Source organism: Leptonychotes weddellii, chromosome 1, assembly GCF_054177405.1.
Source record: "Leptonychotes weddellii isolate Sample4059 chromosome 1, ASM5417740v2, whole genome shotgun sequence".
Taxonomy (NCBI): Eukaryota; Metazoa; Chordata; class Mammalia; order Carnivora; family Phocidae; genus Leptonychotes; species Leptonychotes weddellii.
Window position 1 is genome coordinate 152,411,032 of NC_138369.1, and position 23,131 is coordinate 152,434,162.

Below are 23,131 nucleotides of genomic sequence, written 5' to 3' on the forward strand. Positions count from 1 at the left end.
CAACGTAATCATAGTTATGCTAAATTGTTGCTGTTAACAATGCATTTTTCCTAAAATATTTGACTTTATTCCCAGTCTGTTATTTTATGAATCACCCTGCAAATCTGATAGTGTCTACTACTGCTATATATAAATTATATATACCAACATAGAGTTACGCTTGTAACTATCAAAACCAAACAAATTAATTTTCTAGAGATTTTTAAAAAAAATCCATAAAGTGAACATCAATTACTTTTTTGTTGTCTTTCCTTTTGGGAAATGTCCTTTGCTGGTTCCAAGCTATTCTTGTCAGTCTCTCCTTCCAGAGGAGGAGGTATGTGACACAGTATGGCCGGAGTATCCCATCCACTTGGACACAATTACACCAAAGATGGACATGCGGCCCAACTACAGACAACACAGTCAATAGACATGCAGGGAGTCCTCTTTCCAACAAGTAGAAGGAATCTGCTTAAAAAGGACGCCAAAGGGAGCATGCAGAGAAAAGTAGAGGTCATCTATCTATCTATTTATCTATCTATCTATTGACTGATTGATCAATCGATCGATCGGTGATTTCACTGTTGTTTGAGTTTCTGCATCTAGCTGTTCTTGGATTACTACACTTTTCAGGTATGAGACTCAATAAATTATTTTTGTTTTTCCTTAAATTAGGATGAATTGGGTTTATGTCACAGATTAATTTACTATTTTGTTTGGTGAGGTATTTCCCTCAATTGTTTCAAGGGTTCAGTTATAAAAAAATTATGCATACACAAAACATTCCATTTATAACTTGACATACTCACATGCAAATTGAGTTTATTAGAAATGAAACCTAACTCTTAGGTAGAAGCCATATGAAATTTCCTATATTCAACAATTTCTCACCTACAAAAGTGGCAGATTCATAAGGTTGTTCAATTTAATATAAAGATATTTTTCATCATAGCTTAGAAACAAAATACTAACACAATATTTGTTTATTTTAGGAAGCACAGACAATATGCAAAATACAAAGATGAAAACAAACAAAATTATTCTAAAGCTGTAATCCAAAAATAAACACTACTATATTTTTAATATGTTCTCTCTCACATAATAAACTTGGTTTAGAAAATAATTTTATTGGACCAAAAAACTATTAAGTTAATGATAAATTTGTAATTTGGGGAAACCATTTAATTAAAAAAATTCACCTTGCTTTCCAATAAATATGCTTTGTAAAATTAATTTACTTTTTAAAAAGGTCCTGCTTTAAGCTTTTCTTTGAGGTTCATTTTTATTAACTAAATTGCAAACAGGCTAATCCATCTAAACTGGAAAGACTTCTGTATATAATTCTCAACATATGCAGTATTTGATAATTCCATTATTTACTATATAATCCCAATTCCAGAGTATTTATATTAATTATATGCCTGGTTTATAAATAAACAGGTAAGAATCCTATTACATCCAGTTTCATATATAATAAAAATATTTTACAGAATATGCTTTAGTCTACATTTTAAGTTTTAGACTGACTAATCTATTTGGTCTAAACAATCTAGTTTTGGTAACGTACCAAAATAATGGCATGAGTAAAACTGGGAATTCCAGAAATGCTAGTACAGTATTGTTTTAATGGTATCATTGCTTAAAATGGTTCATTAATTTATAAAGCTACTCTCTGTTGAGTGTTTACTTCTGTTTATGCCAGAACTTTCCTTGGTGCAGAATATCCTAAGCCCATCAGAACGAAGCCTACATGATTTTATAAAATTATATGTAGAAGGGAAGAAGTAAAGATATGGAATAATGAGTATCTGGGGGAAGGTAGGGCCTGCAGGTTTTCAGATGCCAGTCTAGTGAGGATATTGGGAAGGTCATTGCTGTGAATGAGAACACAAGGGGCCCTGAGGCAACAGTGAGCTTGGTGTGTTCAAGGCACACAGATGGCCTGGATGGTCTACGCACAGGGCGGTAGGAGGGCACAGAAGTAGAAGACAACATTTAAGAAGCAAACAGGGTCTAGATCATTGAAGGCATTGCAGGCCAAAGTAAAGACTTTAGATTTTTTTTTTTCCTAAGTGCAGTTTGCACTTTTTTTTTTTTTTAAATCACTCTGGTGTGAAAAATAGGTTGTGGTAAGGGCAACAAAGCAAGAAGAGTAGTTACAAGGCAACTGCATTAAGTTTAGTAAAGACTGCTTTAATTTAAAGTATGAGAGAGTCACAAAGTAGGTATTAACCTGTTCCCTAAGGTTTTATGTATATATATAAATATACATATAAATATACAGTTAAACTATATCTAACTTATTTAACTATATAACTACATCTAACTTGACCATTTAACTATATCTAACTTGACCATTGAGAGCAATGTTTTTGTAGGACAAAGTTCAATTTGGGCAAATAAAAAGATTATGAGACATTTACAGAAACAAAAAGAAGTTACAGCTTTTAAAAATCAGAACACAGGTCTCCCTCACTAATAGAAAGTAGAGGCTTCCTGTGAAAATTTTTGAAAGCTGAAATGGTGTAAAGCAAAGAATACCCCTGCTATCCAAAAGTTTGCAATAGATCACTTTGTTTTTATGAAAGATTTACATTATTATGGTACCAGCATACGGTCTTTATAACTAGATAATCAGTGTTTTATTATTTCTGCATCAGTGAGGAGGTGCTTTCTGGAAAAATTTAGAAACTACAAAACTAGTATTTACAGCCATACCCACCTCTAATGGTCCCCATTGAAGTTAATGTTTGATGTAGGTTTGCTTTGTCTTTCAATGATTGACATCAAGATTCTAAACTGTAGTGTGGCTTTTGTCACAATGTCTGTGAATAACATATTATTTTTTAAAATAAGCTTTTTTTCTATTATAAAGGAGGCATCTTTAACACAAGCAAAAATATACATCTTTAACACAAGCAAAAATATACCCTTCAACCATTAAATTTACAATTAGGTTCCTCATAAGCTTTTGAAGGAATTCAAATTTGATTGAGATATCATACTAGCTTCCCTACCAGTCTTTTTTCTTTCTACCTTCCTGGCCAGTTCTCAATTTCTTAATTAGTAAGAAGGGTAGGCATCTATAGTTAGACTGAAGGGTGGGTCTCTTTAGCAACTGAGCATTTCCCTGTAGCTAAAACCTTGAGAATATAACACATGACTGGTAGCATTATTTTAACTATAGGAACTGTTTCATTTATTCCATCTTATAAAAAAATAGTAATTTTAAACTTTCCATGTTGTATAATTAGAGCTTTCATCAGGTGATAAGTGTAGTCTTCCAAATGTCTTACTCGGAAGTAGTATGGAATATTTTCTGAATCTGTTAGGAATATTTTCTGAATCTGTTACCAGTCAACTCTATGATCAAGGAATATTGTTTCATCTAGGCAGACAAATTTGGAACATTGGAATTGACATAAGGGAACCTTTTGTTTTTGTTTTAGTAAATGTATTTAACTAAAATGTAAGAAGTAATTATATGAATTATAAATCCTCTTTTAGGGAAATGACTACTTTCTCCATTTTTTGGAACAAACTAGTAAATCCCCCTAGGCTCACCTTTGATTCTTCCTTTCTTTAAGTGGCCCCTCTCTATGCTTGAGTCTCTCCAGCAGCCTTACACTTCCTCTCTAGACCTGTCTCCCCCCTGGGAATATCCTGGTATCTCTTGCATTGATACATAACCTATATTAAAGAAATCATTAAATCACAGAAACTGTAGCTAATGGAAGGCCCTTTTGTATACTTTCATCCCAGTGTAATGGAATACTTCAGTGTTAGGTTCATGAAATGGTGATAGAGTCGTGGAGGTGCTTTTGCTTTTTGTATTTATGGATTGCTGTGCCAAATACAATAGCATGTCTCATATAATATATGGCTATGCCAAAATGAAAACTGAACTTATTTCAAGAAAACCATGCCACTAATGTTTAGGGGAAAGGTCAATGCATTACTTTCAGGGCTAAGAATCCTGAAATAGCCATTGCATCTGAATGAAAAGGAGAAAAAAAAATCATTGATGCCTTTGGTTGACATTTGTGATGAGTGGAAAATGACTAAATTCACTCACAGTGATTGATGTAACCTCATAAAAATGTCAATAAATTCACATCATTCTGTTGCTGTATCTCAATCATGAGTGGACTAAGTCGTTCCTACTTTTATTTCTCAGGCACAGGAAACACACTAGTGTATTTCTTCATCCATTCCAAAGTTGGGACTGAGTGCTATAACATAGAAGACACAGACTAGGTAATGTAGAGGTACATAAAGATGAATTAATTGTGGTCCCACTTTCAAGTTGATTCTGGTCTATAGTAGAAAAAGACATGCATCTAAATAATTATAATGCAATGTAGTAAGTACCTAACATTTCAGAGGACAAGAACAGCTAAAAAATATGATTGCCATTCAGAGAAAGGAGAAACTACCAAAGTACAGAGAAGCACAATTATGACGAAAGCTGCCAATTTCATATAAATGTGACTGACATCAGAGAGTGTTCAAATTTAGAACTCGGCTTGATGTCTGAAAAATTAGGTTCCTTCTTCACCTCTTTCTTCTTTCTCTTCTGCCCTATCTTTTCCTTCCTTTCCCTTTTTTCTTACCATTTTCTTTCACCTACATGTACTTACTATTTATGCTCAGCACCACGCTAGGCACCACAATAAATAAGATAAAGACTTATTATCACGGGCTCCCTGAAATGCCCATTCCAGTATGAAGGATTTTGCCTTCTATTCAAAAGCAAATAAGTTTAAAATATATAGGAGGGGATATATATTAGGAATCTGGGAGGGAGATCAAGGGGAGAATGGAGTAGAGCTAGGATAGGAAATTAAGATTAAGATTAAGATTAAGTGGAGAAAATGAGGTAGCCAGTACACAGCTTAACCTTTTATTATCAGGAAATTAAGGATCATCATAAACCAAATGAAATGGTCCAGAGAGATTCTGGCTGCTCAGAGAACATGAGTGTAGCTTTCGTATCTAAACAAAAAACTGAGGGGCCAAGGAGATAGAGAAGGCCTATTTCCTTGCTTTGCTCAGCACAGGGTCCAGCAAAATTATGGGAGTTTGAAGACCAAAGATAAATGCATAAATGGCAGGATAGTTTTGTTCTACTGATGGGCAGTGGCTGGGCTGGGGAAGCCTCTACAAGGGCTGTGGCAGGTAGTACGTAGGTAAAAGTGCACCTCAATGCGTAAGAGAGATAAGAGAGGATGTTTGAGATAAGCTGAGTCATCCCCTTATAAGGAGGGTTTGCTGACTGAGCTAAGGGTGACAGGGGCAGGGGAGAGGGAGACTTTTCCATAAAGAGGGCCGAGTATGATCAAATATGTGAAATAAGAAACGGCATGGTCTGTTTGGAGAAATTACTAATGGTTCACTGTTAACAAAATATAAATTAAAATGTAGAAAAGGGAGTAGATAAGGCTAAAGATATATTGTGATCAGGGGCCAATCATACAGAACCTTGAATTTCTATATTCTAGATTTCTAATTTTGTCCTCAGGGTGAAGGAAAGCCATTGAAGGATTTTAGGCAAAGAAGGAAACTAAAGAAAAAGAGTAAAAACAGTTTCATTTTAAAAAAACTAACTCAACAAGTGGTGATGAAATGGTCAATATGCAGAAAAAAAAAAAAAGAACCTTGGCCCATACTTCACATTTCATACAAAAATAAACTCAAAATGTATCATAGACTTACATGTAAAGTGCAAAGCTATAAAATTTCTAGAGGACAGAAGAGAGAAAATCCTTGTGACTTTGGGTTAGGTCAAGTTTTTCTTTCTTTCTTTTTTAAAAAGATTTTATTTATTTGAGAGAGGGAGTGTGTGCATGCTAGCCAGGAGGGAGAGGGGTAGAGGGAGAGGGACAAGCAGACTGAGTGCTGAGCCCAACAGGGGCTCAATCCCAGGACCCTGAGATCATGGCCTGAGCTGAAGGTAGATACTTAACCACTTAACCGACTGAGCCACTGAGGTGCACCTAGGTGGTTTTTTAGATATCACACCAGTAAGCATAATCCCTAAAAAAAATCATAGATATTACCAAAATCAAAAAAGTTTACTCTGTTAAAGACACTATTCATAGAATTAAAAAAAAAAAGCTACAATCTAGAAAATTATCTACAAAAATCACATTTTTTTTAAAGATTTTATTTATTTATTTGAGAGAGAGAGAGTGAGAGAGAGAGAGAGCACAAGTAAGGGGAACTGCAGAGGGAGAGGGAGAAGCAGGCTCCCCGCTGAGCAGGGAGCCCCATGTTGGGGTTCAATCCCAGGACCCTGGAATCATGACCTGAGCCGAAGGCAGACAAATCACATTTCTCACAAAGAACTATATCTAGAAAATATTTTTTAAAACCTCAAAAACTCAACATTAAGGAAAAACTAACTCAAAGGAAAAAATGGGTAAAAATCTGAAGAAATACTTCACCAAGAAGAATTATATATGGATAGCAAATGAACATATGAAAAGATGATCAAAATTAATAGTCATTAGGGAATGCAAGTTAAAATGACAATAAGATACCAATATTGACTCACTAGAATGGCTAATTTTTTTTTAAAGTTATAATACCAAGTATTGTCGGTAGCACAGAACAACTGAAACCTATAACTACTAGTGGGAATGTAAAATGGTACACTCAGTTTGGAAAACATTTTGGTAGTTTCTTACAAAATTGAACACATATTTACCATACCATCTAGTCATTTCTTTTTTTTTTTTTTTAAAGATTTTTATTTATTTATTTGAGAGAGAGAGAATGAGAGACAGAGAGCACGAGAGGGAAGAGGGCAGAGGGAGAAGCAGACCCCCTGCTGAGCAGGGAGCCCGATGTGGGACTCGATCCCGGGACTCCAGGATCACGACCTGAGCCGAAGGCAGTCGCTTAACCAACTGAGCCACCCAGGCGCCCCACCATCTAGTCATTTCATATGTAACTATTTACCCAAGGGAAATATAAATATGTGTTCACACAAAAACCTGTGCATTGATGTTCAGAGCAGATTTAATTAATTAATTTTTAAAAAACATTTTATTTATTTGAGAGAGTAAGTGAGAAAGAGAGAGAGGGAGAACAAGCAGGGGGAGGGACAGAGAGAGAGGGAGGAGCAGACTCCCCACTAAGCAGGGAGCCCGATGTGGGGCTCAATCCCAGGACCCTGAGATCATGACCTGAGCCAAAGGCAGATGCTTGACTGACTGAGCTACCCAGGCGCCCAGAGCAGTTTTATTAATAATCACCTAAACTGGAAGCAAACTAGATGTCCTTCAACCACTGAATGCATAACTAAACTATGGTACCTCCATACAAAGAAATACTGCTCAACAATAACAACAATAAACGTGAATGAATCTCAAGTGCCTTCTGTTACAAGAAAGAAGCCAGACTCAAAAGGCTTCATATCATATAATTCCATTTATAGAACATTCTGAAATATAACTCTTCCTGAAAGAACTAGTCTGATTAAAAAATATAGAAGAAATAGAGAAGCAGAATAATCACTGTTAGAATACAATGTTAATAAATCTTGCAGACAAGATCTACTATGGATGATAAAATTAGTAGGAAAAAATTTGAGGAGAAACAGGATATTTATATGTAAATTATCTCCCCCCAAATATATATTAGTCACAAAAGGGGAAAAGTAACTTTATAGTAGATAATCTAGAAGACATCACCTTAACCAAGTGATCCATGTTAACATCCCACGAAGGCATATGGACATCATGTTTTCCCCAATACAATGCACTCAGAAAGGTACATAACTTAGGTGATATGCCAGCCAAAAATGCATAACTGCAAATCAAATTATGGAAAAACAATAGACACACCCAGACTGAGGGACATTCTACAAAGTAACTGACTAGTGCTCTTGAAAAGTGTCAAGGTCATGAGACACAAGGAAAAACCGAAGAATTGTCACAGATTGGAAGATCCTGAGGAGATGTGATAAGTAAGTACAATGTGGGAGCTTGGATGGGATTCTGGAACAGATGAGGACAGTAAGTGAAAAGGCTGATAGAATCTGAATAAAATTCTGTGGTTTGGTAAATAGTTCTGTACTGATATTTATTTCTTGGCTTTGATAATAATCCTATGGTTATGTAAAATATTAGCATCAGGGGAAACTGAGTGAAGTTTTTATGGGAACTATATAATTTTCACAACTTTTTCTGTAAGTATGAAATTATATCTAAGTGAAAATTGGAGAAAAGTCACAGTAACATTCCAACAACAACAAAATAAGCATTAAAATATTCATCATGACATTAAATAAGAAGCTTGCTAGATTTCTATTCATTAAATTTATGGATTTTTTTTTTAAGATTTTGTTTATTTATTTGACAGAGAGAGACAGCGAGAGAGGGAACACAAGCAGGGGGAGTGGGAGAGGGAGAAGCAGGCTTCCCACCGAGCAGGGAGCCTGACATGGGGCTCGATCCCTGGACCCTGGGATCATGACCTGAGCCGAAGGCAGCCACTTAACCTACTGAGCCACTCAGACGCCCCTGGATTTTTTTATTTAGAAGTCACATATGCAAGGAGCCCATAATCGTTTTCAGTGATAAAGACTTCTACTGGTCTTTATCCAGTCCTACATAAGACCATCAGGAACCTGGTGAAGGTTCCTGAGGCATGACTGATTGCCTGAACTTCCAGTCTGGCAGAATGGTTCTTATTCTCCTGAGTTCATGAATGCAAATTCACGTCTATCAGATAGATTTATCCATAGCCCTTCTCCAGTTCGGCATCATCAAACTTTTTACCAGACAAAAATTGCATCATGAGTGATTTGGACGGAATTTTTATTTTTGGAAATGAGTAAGGTTTCACTGTCTAGATAATTCTATTCAATTTGATTTTGAGGTATTAAAAGGCAACATGACGCATGCATAAACTTGTATTTATATTCCTTTTTTCTCTCCTAGTTCTTACAGTTTACAGTGTTATCTTCACATTGAGCAACCTATTACTAGAATTTTTAACCTGTTATATCTTCTTATAGTCTACCCAATAATTAGGAGCTAGTTAGGGAGAGGAGAGAGCCACAGAAAGGAGACATTAAGTTAGAGGCAGATCTAGTAAGGGGATTAGACTGGATGATCTTTAGAAAACCCAGGTACTTAAACATGGAAAGAACAAGAATAAATTCCTCCTGAATACAGATGAAGTATATTCTCTGTTGTAAATAGGGAAGTACACTCTGGCAGAATATAAGCTGGCAATCCCAATTAGCCCCAGTGCTGCTTGAACAGAGTGAGATACACAGGGCTACCAGAATATGTCATCTTGTTCCTATTTGTTACAGTCATACTTAGTTCATTTTCTGTTTATCAGTATGTATACATAATAATTCTGAATGGCAAATACTTTGCAGTAAATATCCTGAGACTACATGGAGACTCCAGAAATTGCACAAGACTAATCTATCACTATTTTCAGTAACAGCAAATAGTAAATATTAAGGATGTTAGGAGAAGAGAGAAAACATAAAAACTCACGATTTCTTCTTTTTGTGCTGCCCCTCATCCTTCCTTTTCCTTTGGGTTGCACCTCTTTCCATTTTCATTCTATCACCGTCCCCCCCCCCCAATCATTCATTAACAGTGCTCTTCAGGGCAGCAGCTCTGTCATGAGCCTCAAGTTCTTTTGTGTGCTCAGTGATACAATCTTTCTAATTTTTCCTGATCAGTTTTCTTTCACACTTTTCTCAGCGGCTACTTCAAACATCCACCAATACCCCAAGACCTCTACCCATCTCTTCAGCATGTGATCTTGCCTCTTACATGATTGAAAAAAGGGAGGCTGGTAATCCCAGAGGTGTCTGGCCCTTCTAGGTACCCACGTCCTTTTCATATCATAGTTCTCTATATACCCATTTAGGGTCAGTTTGGTACATTTCTGTCCAGCTCTTCAGGGATTTGGAAGAGGAAGAGACACATGGGAGTAATGAGAGTAAGATTTAAGATGGCTTTGTCATTTAGCATGGATGTATTCTAGGATTTAGTAGACCAGTAAAGAATGAAACCAGAGAAGGGAGATGCATGGACCTGATCCAGGAGGACAGGCATTTTGGCTTTCTTATTCACTGCCAAATACCCAATGCTTATTAAAGTGCCTGGCACAGAGTGGTTAGGCAAATAATAAATATTACTTGAATAATGAATAACATAGAAGGCTAAACATCTGGAATGTAAGTAAGAAACCAACACGATCTAATTTGCATTTTTAACCTATTGTCTGACTGTTGTGTGCACACACCTCATAGTCCACTACAAGCTGACCATCCTCAGATATGCTATAATGGACTGTGCCCTCCTAACTGCCTCATCCAACAGATGATTCTCAATCCTTATCATACTTGGTTTCCCAGCTCATTTTATTCTATGAATCTCTCCCCCATTCTTAGAAACCTGTTTTCTTCTATGTTGTTTCTTCTCTTTTGTAAGCTTCTCTTCTTCAAGTCTGTCTGTTAAGGATCGTTTTCCTCAACTTTCTAGGAAAGCTCGCCCTCCCTATAGTTTCAACTGCCAATCACTGCTCATCTGGGGACAAGTCTTTAATTTGCACCTGCAGCCCAGACATCCACCCAGTTTCCAGAGGCTTTCTGGAAGTCTTTAAACGTCCCAGGCATGTGAAACACAACATATCCAAACCAGAATTCATTATTTTCTCTCCAAATCTGTATTTCTCCAGAATTTGCTCTCCATCCCCTTACTTATGTTAAACCAGAAACTTGTGAGGCATCTGAAATTATCCCCATTCCTTTATTCTCCATGTATAATCAATCACTGAAGTCTCCCAATTTAGCCAGGGAAACAGCTCTTGACTCTATTCCCTTCTTCTTATCTTTACTTATCTAATCTATTTTCTCATTATTTTTCACTTGGATTACTACACTAGCCTTCTTACTGTTTTGCCTGCCTAGAGTTTTTTCTTTCAATACGTAATCCGTACTGTTATCACTTTGTTCCAGATGTTTTGGATGTCTGCAATATCCTGACTTCTTTCTTAGCCACAAGGGTTGAGAAGCTATTTCCTCAGCCTGGAAAACTCGCCTACCAAATCTTGGCATGGCTTGATCTTTCACTTCATTCAGGTTTTTTTCCCTTTACCTAAAATTATATTCATATATTAATTTCTCTTGGTTTCGTCCAGTAGATAGAAGCTCTTTTTCAATACTGTATTACCAATGCCTAAAAGAGTGGGCATCCAATAAATATCCACTGAACAAATGAATGAATACATTAATAGTAACTGTATCCAAAAGAACACACATCATACTGGGAAATACTGGCTTACTTATTTGTTGCTCCCAGTGGATTGACACCAACAAGGGGGCTTCTCAAGGGCACTGAGTGCCTCTTTTCTTTTCTTTTTAAATGTTTTATTTATTTATTCATGAGAGTCAGAGAGACAGAGAGGCAGAGGCAGAGGGAGAAGCAGGCTCCCTGCCTAGCAGGGAGCCCGATGCGGAACTCGATCCCAGGACCCTGGGATCATGACCTGAGCCCAAGGCAGGCGCTTAACCATCTGAGCCACCCAGGCGCCCTGAGTGCCTCTTTTCTATAGCTCTAGGTTTTAATCAGCAACAATGTCTAGCACCTGGTAGTACTCAGTAAATGTTTCTTGGAAAACAAAGCAAAACAAAACTCTCAACCTATCTTAGCTAGCAGAGAAGCTGAACTCCAGAGGTGGGGTAATAACCATCTAATTTATTTTTTTAGAATCAGATTTGCAGAATATTTATCCCTTCAATGTGTATTCCATATAGTTCCTTACAGGAAAACTTTTGCTTACAGGAAAAATTTTACCTACACTTTTCTCTTCACAGATTGTTAAAGATAAAACTTTATTGAAGGTACTTTTTGTTTCTTCCTGAACCTGTCTATCTTCTCTTTAGATCACTGAAACAAACCCGAAGTTATTAAAAAAAAAGTTAGAAGTGGGGTGATAAGTTATCACAGTAGAAATTTTCCTCACTAACATCTTGTGACTCTCTTCCTTTGGCAAAGGAACGGAACACAAAATATTAGGGATAGATGTGACCTTCAGTGTTTTCTAGTCCAATCTGCACTTTTCAGTCTTTTTGTGCAGAGGAAAAAAAAATGAGGCCTAAAGACATCGAGTGACTTGCCCGAGACTCTAACAGGCAGGAGAATACACAACCTGGTGGAGAGGCAGGTATCATATTGGAGGCAACAGCAATAGTTAAAACCTTGGACAATGTATCACTTGACAAGTAGAATGTAATTGTGGGACCAGAGAGGCAGTTCTTGTGCATTTTCTGTACAATGTATTTGACTGACGCATCTGCTCTCTGACTTAGAGCCTGTGTGGACCCACTAAAACTGACTGGAAGGAACTCACAATATTCTGGCATATTTAAAGAGGGTTTGGCAGGCCCAGCACTTCCTGTTGAGGCTTCCATACTGTCCCACAGAGTCGTTAGAGATGTCCAACAATGAAGTGATGTTTGGGAGTTTGTTTGCTATCCTGATTGGCTTCTACTACTCCTTTCTAGATCTATGATTTGTTAGAGATGTAGCTGTTCTATCTAAATTTAATTATCAGCTACTAAGCTGGGAGATGGGAACTTCATTAGTCCTCTCTTGTTTCTTCTATCGTCATGATTCAAACTGCCAGGCCCGGTCTTCTGGAGTGTGGTTACAGCACTGTATCGCTTCATTATCTAACCACAATTCTTATCTCTTTATAGAAGAGTAGCATTTTCTCTTTTGGTTATGTAATTAATGACACTGGTGTATACCTTACCAGTTACAAATTGCTACTATCCATGCTCCTAATGGCTACAAGTCTGTTCTCTAACTAATGGCTTCTATTTGCTTCTTGGAGAAAAAGTATGTGCTAAACATATGGTTTAGCTCAATTAATCTCTTTTTATATCAGTTTTATCTTAACAGGTTAATGAAATTGTGATGTGTATTAAATAAGTAGGTTCAACTTTTATCATACATATTTTTTATATCATACAGCTTTTCATCATTTAACTTTAAAGTTTAAAATAAAATTAAAGTTATACGCCTGAATATGAAAGAGCAAAAGTGTTCCCAAGAACTTTGTAATATGTATCTCTCAGAGATAAAACATATACATAAGATAAAAAGTATGCATATTAAGAATTTATAAAAGGGCGCCTGGGTGGCTCAGTTGGTTGGGCGACTGCCTTCGGCTCGGGTCATGATCCTGGAGTCCCGGGATCGAGTCCCGCATCGGGCTCCCTCCTCAGCGGGGAGTCTGCTTCTCCCTCTGACCCTCCCCCCTCTCATGTGCTCTCTCTCAAATAAATAAATAAAATCTTAAAAAAAAAAAAAAGAATTTATAAAAGGATCTGATGAAGATTTTGATCTATAATTTTGCATTACTTTCAACTGAGAGTCTGTGTGTTTATTTCTCAGAACCCCAGGATACTTTACTAACATGACTGCATAAACCTATCCTGCATCTTTAGCTTTGTCAGTATTATCTTTTATGCAATATGGTAGTCCTTAGGGAGCATTAATTGCTAGCTATCTTTTAGCTACTTAAGGGCAATCTTGGAACAATTACCATGTATTTATGGGAATGAGGTATTCATTTATTTATTGCCTTTGTCTTAAAAATCTCATAGCACTGGAGTCAAGAAGATACAGTATAAATATGCCCACTTATCTTTGTGTGAATTACTCCTTTCTCCATCTCTAACACCCACCTCAGCAGTGGCACAACACCGTTATTTGGGGCTCACTCGTACAAGTTAAAACTGTAACGATGATGGCCACTCAAAAGCGTATTGAGTCTGTCCTTTCTCAATGATCTTTTTTTTTTTTTTTTTAAAGATTTTATTTATTTGACAGAGAGAGACACAGCGAGAGAGGGAACACAAGCAGGGGGAGTGGGAGAGGGAGAAGCAGGCTTCCCGCCGAGCAGGGAGCCCGATGCGGGGCTCGATCCCAGGACCCTGGGATCATGACCTGAGCCGAAGGCAGCCGCTTAACGACTGAGCCACCCAGGCGCCCCTCTCAATGATCTTTTTTTATCTTTTCCTTCCATCCCTGCTGCCCCCACTTCTTTCTTTTTCTTGAAATGGAACAAGGGCCTTGACTTAGGGAGCATACAAATCTGCCTATGTGGAGGTCACTGGTCCCCTTTTGAGACTAGATTGCCAGAGATGAGAAACAATCACTGTGTCAGCTGTTTGCATGTTTGTGTGAAATAAATGGAGTATTTCAAACTGGCAGGCGAGTGCCACTGACTATCTCATTAAACCTATTCAGCTGACTTAGGATAAATAAATCTTACTACTTCATAGGGCTATAAATCATTTTCCTTCTCATATACTTTTATGTATATATATGCATATAAAATATATGATGATATGTGAATAAAACACATAGGAATATATGACAAAGACACATAATGTTATTCATCAAAGGGAGAAAAAAGATCTAATACCTTTCAACCTCTAAATTTATTGTTCAACACTTATTTCCAGATATTACATGCAAAAATACATGTAAGAAGACTTCAACATTATATTTAAGTTGTTATTTTAAATGCTTTGGGAAGATTCACAACCCAACTTTAAAATTACATTTTTCCTTCCAGAGAGATATAAGACAGAAGGAATGACTTGAAAAGTTCATGCTAAATTAATGACAAGGAATTCAGAAAATATAAATGAAATAATTAACATGTTATTTCTTCTCTCTCTTTTAAATTATAGTCTTTGCTAGCTATTGTGGTATAGCTGGATCTTTCCAAATTTTATTTTATTTATTTATTTATTTTATTTATTTATTTTAAAAAGTAGTACTATATGATTTTATTCAGATTGTCATTTATTTAATGTTATTTAATTCAGATAAGATAAAGATAAATCAAGTATAAAACTGGTTGATTCATGTAGATATAGAAAAAAGAAAAAAAAACAAACCCAACACACGCACACCCCATGGGTTTTAGAGTCAAAAAGACCTCAGCCTGAATACCTGCCATGCTACTTACTATGGGTTAGAGGTCTTTCTGCCGGTTAATTAACCTGTCTGAGCTTCAGTGGATAATGATAGAGTAGTTGCTGTGAAAATGAAATGGTAAACTATTTGTGTAAAGTGCCTGGCACATAGCACCAATAATGGCTACCATTTGATGTGGCTTATTATGACACATACTATGCTAAATGCTTTATACATTTACAAATTTAATCCTTACATTATTTCCTATGGAGTAGAATTATATTGGCCCTATTTTTATAGATGTGGAAGTAAAGGAGAGATGGTAAATAATTTACCTAAAGCTGCACAAGTCTTAAGCGGCAGGAGTAGATTTCTAACTTTTCAAAACTTTGTGGCTTAACACAACAGTCATTTTGTCTTCTCTCATAATCTTTATGGGTTGACTGGATTGAGCAGGGCGGTTCCTTTGCTCTATAAGATGTCAATGGCAGCTACAGCCATCTGGTGGTGGTGGTGGTGGGGAGAGGTTGCAATGTCTGAGATGGCTTATTGCAAGCCTGGCATTCAAGCTGTCTCAGGGGGCTCAGACAGAGCTGTGGACTAGACATTCTAGTTTCCCTCCTCTGCAATACTGCTTGAAGCCTCAGCATATGGACTGGCTTTGCTCAGTACTGGAGGCTGAGTTACAGGAACGAGTGTTGCAAGACGACAGGATCCAAAGTGCAGACATGTAAGATGCGTCCACTTGCATCACACGTGTTAATGTCCCATTAGCCAAGGCCAGTCACGTGGACAAGCCCAGAATCAATGGAGAGAACAAGAGAAGGGCCTAAATACTGGCAGGCCCCATTAAGGTCACTGAAGTAAAAGACCAGTTCAACAGCTGTCATCAAGAGAGAAGGAAGCAAACCATAAGAGACTTAACTATAGAGAACAAACTGAGGATTGATGGAGGGAGGGGGGTGGGGGAGGGGCTAGATGGGGGATGGGTATTAAGGAGGGCACTTGTGATGAACACTGGGTGTTGTATGTAAGTGATGAATCACTGAATTCTACTCCTGAAACTAGTATTACACTGTATGTTAAATAACTGGAATTTAAATAAAAACTTGAAATAAAAAAATGGATAACCATAAAAAAGAAAAAAAAAGTATTCTTTTGTGTCTTTCAGACTATTGAGGCTGTCAATAATCTTCTGCTCCCCTTGGGCAGCATGTTGGTCAATGCCTTGTGAGAGGGACTTTGGAACACACAGTCAATTAATGTTTTTTGTAAGGCTTTTATACTTCCCTGCTTTCAAATATGACATGAAATTTCAATGTCATATAAATGGTTTTAAAAGAAATTTCAGTTTTATGAAAAAAATGCTTCTCAAAGATTGAAATTATTTTTTATGAGTTTTTTCAATGCCATTCTCTGTTGGGTTTTATATGTTATAACTCATTAGTGAATAAAATAAGGAGAAATATAGTTAAGGTTTGTGTCCTATCATTATTCAAGTAAAAGTGATTATATAGCAATCTATTTATTAGCGTATAAGATTAATTTTGTATTTTTAAGAAACTTCAAAGGAATGGCTTTGATCCCACTATTTCTGTAAAAACAGGATTTTTTTTCTTGAAGTTGTAATTCTTTTATCCATTTTATATAAATTAAAATAATTTAATTCTAATGGCATTTGTGTAGATGGGTTCCATTATGTAGATGTAAAAGTCTTACTTCAGATAAAGCATCTCTATTTGTATATGAGATTTTTTTCCAAACAGAAGTATTTTACCTTAATGACCCAAAATATTTAAACTGTTTCTTCTATTAATACTGAAATTTTAGCAGCTTTAGAAGTGAATAGCTTATAGAGATTAGAAAAAAACTATAATACTTTACTTTTGATTCATTACTTCAAGTTAAATTAGCAAATGATTTATAGCTAATAAATACCATTTCAAAGCTGTTTGGTGACCAATGCAAACTCTGATAATGTCGTAGCCTAATATCAAGACTATGAGGGGTGATATCAGAGGATGATATCCAAACTAAGTTATCCCCTTAATGGCTATGGTACTGCTATTAAAGTTTTGTTTGTTTGTTTTTTAAGGAACTGAGATAGAGATATATAAAGGAAGTAATGAAGAAAATCAGTACTTACTTTTTGTGACAACACCTTCTAGTCGAATGATATTTGGGTGGTCAAACTGACCCATGATACTAGCTTCTCTCAGAAAATCTCTTCTTTGTCGATCCATGTGGCCACCTTTCAAAGTTTTGATGGCAACGGGGATCTCTCTTTTCCCTGGTGTCTTCAAACGCCCACTACAGACTTCTCCAAATTCTCCTTAAAATATGAACAAAAGCAGTTGTTTGTTTGTTTAAACAGAATGCTTACATTCCAGAAGAACTGAATTGTCACATGTTACCATCTTTTTGTTTTTTAACATAATGAATGTTAAGGATGTCATTTCTACATGGAGTTTTCTTTCTTACACATTAAATTTGTAATGACAATATACTTGATCAGCATCATTTATAATGAATAACGGAATGCATTTTCCTATGGGGTAGGACAGGAACTACCATTGATAGATATCCCTGATCTGCAGAGAAATTATGACTAGCAGAATGCGTGATGCTAATGTAATTCTATAGAAAAGCAATCACTGCATAACATTTCCTGTTCCTGTTCTTAATACTGATATATGGGCCAAATATCTCTCTATTCAGGGAATCCATCAGGCATGTGTAGTGGATTTAACCCTGGAGGCCATATGCCTGAGCTTCACTACCATCAGAAATCAATGCATGGGTCAACTGGTATATGAACATATTGAAATGACTACACTGAACTCAACTATAATAGGTGATTATACAAACTAAATTACAAGTCACATGGCTGGAATACAGATATAGTAAGATGATCTATGGCTCAGCAATGGCTTCATTGGGCAGTAAGGAATAATAGCCAAATATTTATGATGAATTTACTACATATATATCCAGTGATAGAGGGCTGTGAGTTTCAAAGAAGTATAACAGTTGGTCTCTGTTCTTAGGAGCTTATAGTTGAGTAGAAGAGTTCAGCTGAACATAAATAAAACACTTAAGAACATAAGAACCAATCTCTGCAAACGCTGTATTCTTTAAGTAAGAACAGTTGGATCTGGAAGACTTTTTGGAGCAGGTCAAACTTTTGCTGGACCTTGAGTGATGGGTGCTGTTTGGATATTCAAGAAAAGCAGTGACATTCCAGACAAGGAGTGAGAAAAGTGAAGACAAAGCTTCAAAGGTTGGAAGCCATATAGACACAAGGATCACTAGAGGGGTTATTGTGGGAAAGAAGGTTGGAATTTTTCTCAGTGCAAGGCAATAAGTTCAATAAAGCTTAAAATTCCAGACTTAGGTTTTCTGAGGCTAATTACCTGCATTTACTTAAGAGTATGATGCTTGATCACCAATTTATTAATCTGGAAAGTGAAGATAATAAAGTCTTCCATAATTCTATAATGTCCCTTCCTCATAAGGATATTGGGAAGATCAAAAGTGATGATATATGTAAAAGTTCTTATCAACTGTAAAGCGCTATTCATGTGCCTTAAGTTATATGAATCTTTGGAAGGGTCAAAGAAATGAAAATTAAACTATCCTCAATTGGTTTATTAGCTAGCAGGTCTGGCTAATAGTTCAATGCAATGTAAATTTAAGTGTAGAGGCCCAAATCAAATTTTTGCAGTACCATAGATTTCAGTTATCTGTATTTTCTTTGGACCAATTCATTATAGTCAACTTAATGTTGACTATACATCAATATTAACTACTTCTTGGTATAAATGCTAAGATATTGTTTAAGTAAAAACAAAAAACAAAAAAACAAAAACAACCTAGGAAGGAAACAAACCAAAATATTGCTTCCTAAATTATGTGCAAACATGTCCATTAGAAATAAAAAACAGTCTAATGAGAGGGTTTACTCTATACATGTTAAACCAACAATAAGCAAGCAGAAAACACAGACTACAGTGGGGTCCCTAAGTTCAGTGCATATGATACTGGAGTTTTACAAATCTTGCTTAATTTGACATCAAAACAAGAAAAATCTTTTTTACTTAATGATGCTCTCAACCTGTTGGGGGTTAAATGTTCTTATGCTCACAGGAAAAAGAAGCCATAGTTTTTCAGTTTTGTTAGTAATGTTTCTTTTATTTTTCAAAAGATTTTCTCTCAGACATAAAAAATGGCAGTTGATGGAGATGTTCAACATTTTTCTATTGAGGCTCTGAACTTTGACAGAAAAGGTATGTATATAAATTTAAGTTAATGTCCGATACATGCAGGCCTACTAAGATACTTGAAATTCCTTCTCAGATCACTGTGGTTTGTTACATTAGTATCTAGACAAGACAGATATTTCTTTTCTTCTTTTTTTTCTTTTACTTTGACTTAATAAGTCTGCTAATAAATATAAAAACTTAGCAATATTTTAAAACTCCTCACCTGCCATGAGCCCATAATCCAAGTGATTTTCTGTTAACATTTCATAGTAATCCAAATAAGCTTTTGAATATAGTGAAATGAACAGAAAACTCTGTTGTTATTTGATCAAGACAGGCAGAGTGGTAATTTTCTTTGGTTTTCTGTTGTCTGAAATTCATGTATCCTCTTATCACCATGCAGGTATTTTCTTTATGTCAAACTGCACGATCAAGCTGTTATCACACTTATTTCAGTGACACTAAATATGGTTGCCTCAATTAAAGATCTGAGGCTCCTAGTGCATTCTTTAGGCAAAGTCCAAAAAATTCAGTTACAGAATGTATTAAAGCCCTTATCTGTGGTAGACCTGGATGTATCAGACATATCAGACAGAGAGGAAAAAAATATTTTAAATTAAATGCATAGTTTAAGATATTGCTAAAGACTCATCCATTATATTACTGTCCTTGCAGTAAGAATGGAGGCCCCGTACATAACCATAAATAAGATAAACCATTCCTCAATAAGATGTGTGGACATTTATATAATCCTGGTTAGTCCATGATTAACTTGTGACTAGAGGAATATGGTGTTAACTACAGATTTTTTTCCTTTACCAATCATTGTCACCATCATTATTACACACGTAGCCCTTATACAGTGCTTACCATGAGTCAGGTCTAAAAACTAAATATATATTTTAACCTTGACAACAAACCTTTGAGGTAGGTACCATTATTATCTCCATTTTACAGTTGAAGAAGCTGAGATACATGAACTAAGTAACTTGTCTATGGTGACATAGCTAGAAAGTGTAGCTAAGTGACATAGCTAAAACTGTAATTTGAACCCAGGAAGTCTGGCTCCAGGGTCCATGCTTATAACCACTATTCTTTGTGGTCTGGGATGTTTATTATTATTAACATTTTGTTATTATGCTATAATAATAGTTAGTATTGGATTTTCCATATAAAGTCTACATAACCAAATTAAAGCTGTAGGGGAATGGTGGAGGTAGTGAGGGACGATCCATCCTGGAGGATTATCATCTCCCAACCCCCTGGAGGCTTTCCAAAATTTTCTTCCCCTTGTCCAGAGATTCTGGTTCTCCCCTACTTCCAACCCCTTGAGAGTCACTGAAGCAAAGAGCCACACTCCCAGTGGCTTTTTAGAACATATCTCTCAGGTCTAATGAGATACTTCATTCTTCACATTTGCTATTTCCTTCTGACAGGAATGCTCTCCACAAATTGTCCCCCTCCCTCCTTGACTCCATCTTCCTCAGTCCCTCTCTATGTGGATGGCTTCTTATTAGCAGTGAAGGCCAAGATTCGAGGTCCCGCCTTCATAAAACTTTCTCTTATCAATCCATCTAATTTAAAACCCCACTACTATTAGTTCCTTCCCAAATGAGAAAGAAAAAAATTAGCAGCTCTACAATCAGAAGCTGGTCTCACTCTCAGAGCTGGGCTATGTTATTCTCCTATCACACACTATACCAGACTTGACAAGGTCACCCTGAGACCATGATAAAATGAGACAGAGCAAGGTCACTGCATAATTTTGCCTAAGCACAAAGGCAAGGTCACATGCCAAAATGCTAAATATGCCCTCCTCTCTTGGCTAAAATGAGTAACTGCTGCTTCTTTACCAATTATAACCTTATCCTTGTTCTAGTCTCCTCTCCATGTAGATAAAATTCATTAAGATACTGTAGTATAAGTCCTAAAATTAAGGCCCAATATTATGTGCTGCTTTAATATCTGGGGGAAATTGGGAAGGGCTCAAATAGCCTTCCCAAAGGCTCTCCCTCCCACTCTTCTCCCATACATAAGGTCCTCTAGCCAAACATCTCTCTTTATCAAATGGATCAGATATCATTCTTCCTTAACCCTGAATAGCAGGTTTCACTTTCCTGCCAGTCTGTGGAATGATTCAAACAAGCCAATCACATCTTCCTAAGGGAACCAGGGGGCACCTCATCTTAATGGTGCTACAAAGCTTGCCTTTCACAGGCCCCTGGTTATTTGCTAGGTTTCCAAGGGTAACCTCTAGGTGGCCCTGTGTGGTGTCTTCTTCCCCCCCGGGCTGTGAATACATATAATTAATAAATATCTACCAATCTCGGGCGCCTGGGTGGCTCAGATGGTTAAGCGTCTGCCTTCGGCTCAGGTCATGATCCCGGGGTCCTGGGATCGAGTCCCACATCGGGCTCTCTGCTCCTTGGGAGCCTGCTTCTCCCTCTGCCTCTCTCTCTCTCTCTCTCTGTCTCTCATGAATAAATAAATAAAATCTTTAAAAAAAAATATCTACCAATCTTATCTGTCTAATGTAAGGTGTTGTGTGTTTGCCATTCCATGGCCCTTGGGTGAGAATGTCTATCTCATCAACAGGGTAAAGCACTGTTGGTGGGAATATAAATTAGTGCAGCCACTGTGGAAATCAGTATGGAGGCTCCTCAAAAATTAAAAAAAAAAATAGAAAAACCATATGATTCAGTAATTCTACTACTGGGTATTTACCCCCCCAATGAAAAAAGGATATTGAAGATATATCTACACTCCCATGTTCATTGCAGCATTATTCATAATAGCCAAGATATGGAAGCAACCTAAGTGCCCATTGATAGGCAAATGGATAAAGAAGATGTAGTATATATACACAACCAAGTATCCAACAAATGGATAAAGAAGAGTGGCATATATACACAACAGATAAAGAAGATGTGGTATATATACACAACTCAGCCAATAAAAAGAATGAGATTTTGCCATTTGCAATAACATGGATGAACCTAGAGGGTATTATGCTAAGTGAAATAAGTCAGACAGACAAATACCATATCATTTCACCGATGTGTGGAATCTAAAAAACAAAATAAATAAAGAAAAAAAGCAGAAACAGCCCTATAAATACAGAAAACTGGTGATTGCCAAAGGGGAGTGGGTGGCAAGATGGGCAAAAAGGGGTAAAGGGGAGTGGGAGGTTCAGGCTTCCAGCTATGGAATGAATAAGTCATGGGGATGAAAGGCTCAGCATAGGGAATATAGTCAATGGTATAGTAACAGTGTTGCATCGTGACAGGTGGTAGTTACACTTGTGATGAATATAGCATAATGTATACAATTGTTGAATCACTATGTTGTATAACTGAAACTAATGTAACATTGTGTGTCAACTATATGGGTCAATAAAAATGGAATAAATATACTTAATATAAAGCCAAACACATACTCAATTACAGAATTGTTGCTGCTTTCTGACAGCATCTCATCTTAGAGCAAACTCCTGCTTCCTTAGATTGCCCACATCACCCAATCAAGGCCCAAATCCTATAATAAGTTTCATCTAACATTCCCTTACTGACACACACTACAGTTCCACATGCTGTGTGTTTTCCCTTGCTGAAATGAACAACAAACCCAACTTTTTCAACTACAGTGTGTTCCTGGGATCTTTGCTTGAGAGTATTAGTATATTTACTGTATAGCACTTTTTAGCATATTTACTGTATAGCACTTTTGACTATTTGAAATTTCTTTGAAATTCATTTTTAACAATCTTATACATTTGGTACGTATTGCTCCATTTCAAAAATCTTCCCTTGACCAGGTCAACTATAATCTTAGTCAGGAAGGCATGGGCCTTGGCATCTCTATCTTTTGTTATATCCACAGTACCTAGGACATAATAAGCAACTCTTTAATATT

The 23,131-nt window shown here is 36.6% G+C and overlaps 1 protein-coding gene across 1 annotated transcript in view; it reads right to left on the bottom strand.

The window, feature by feature from the left end:
* LOC102737537 (ephrin type-A receptor 6) overlaps positions 1-23,131 on the bottom strand; it is a 305,707-nt gene that overhangs the window by 174,325 nt on the left and 108,251 nt on the right. Inside the window, exon 7 of the mRNA XM_081817012.1 lies at positions 17,104-17,289. Within this exon, the coding sequence (XP_081673138.1) occupies positions 17,104-17,289 (186 nt within the window). The remainder of the gene's footprint in view (positions 1-17,103; positions 17,290-23,131) is intronic.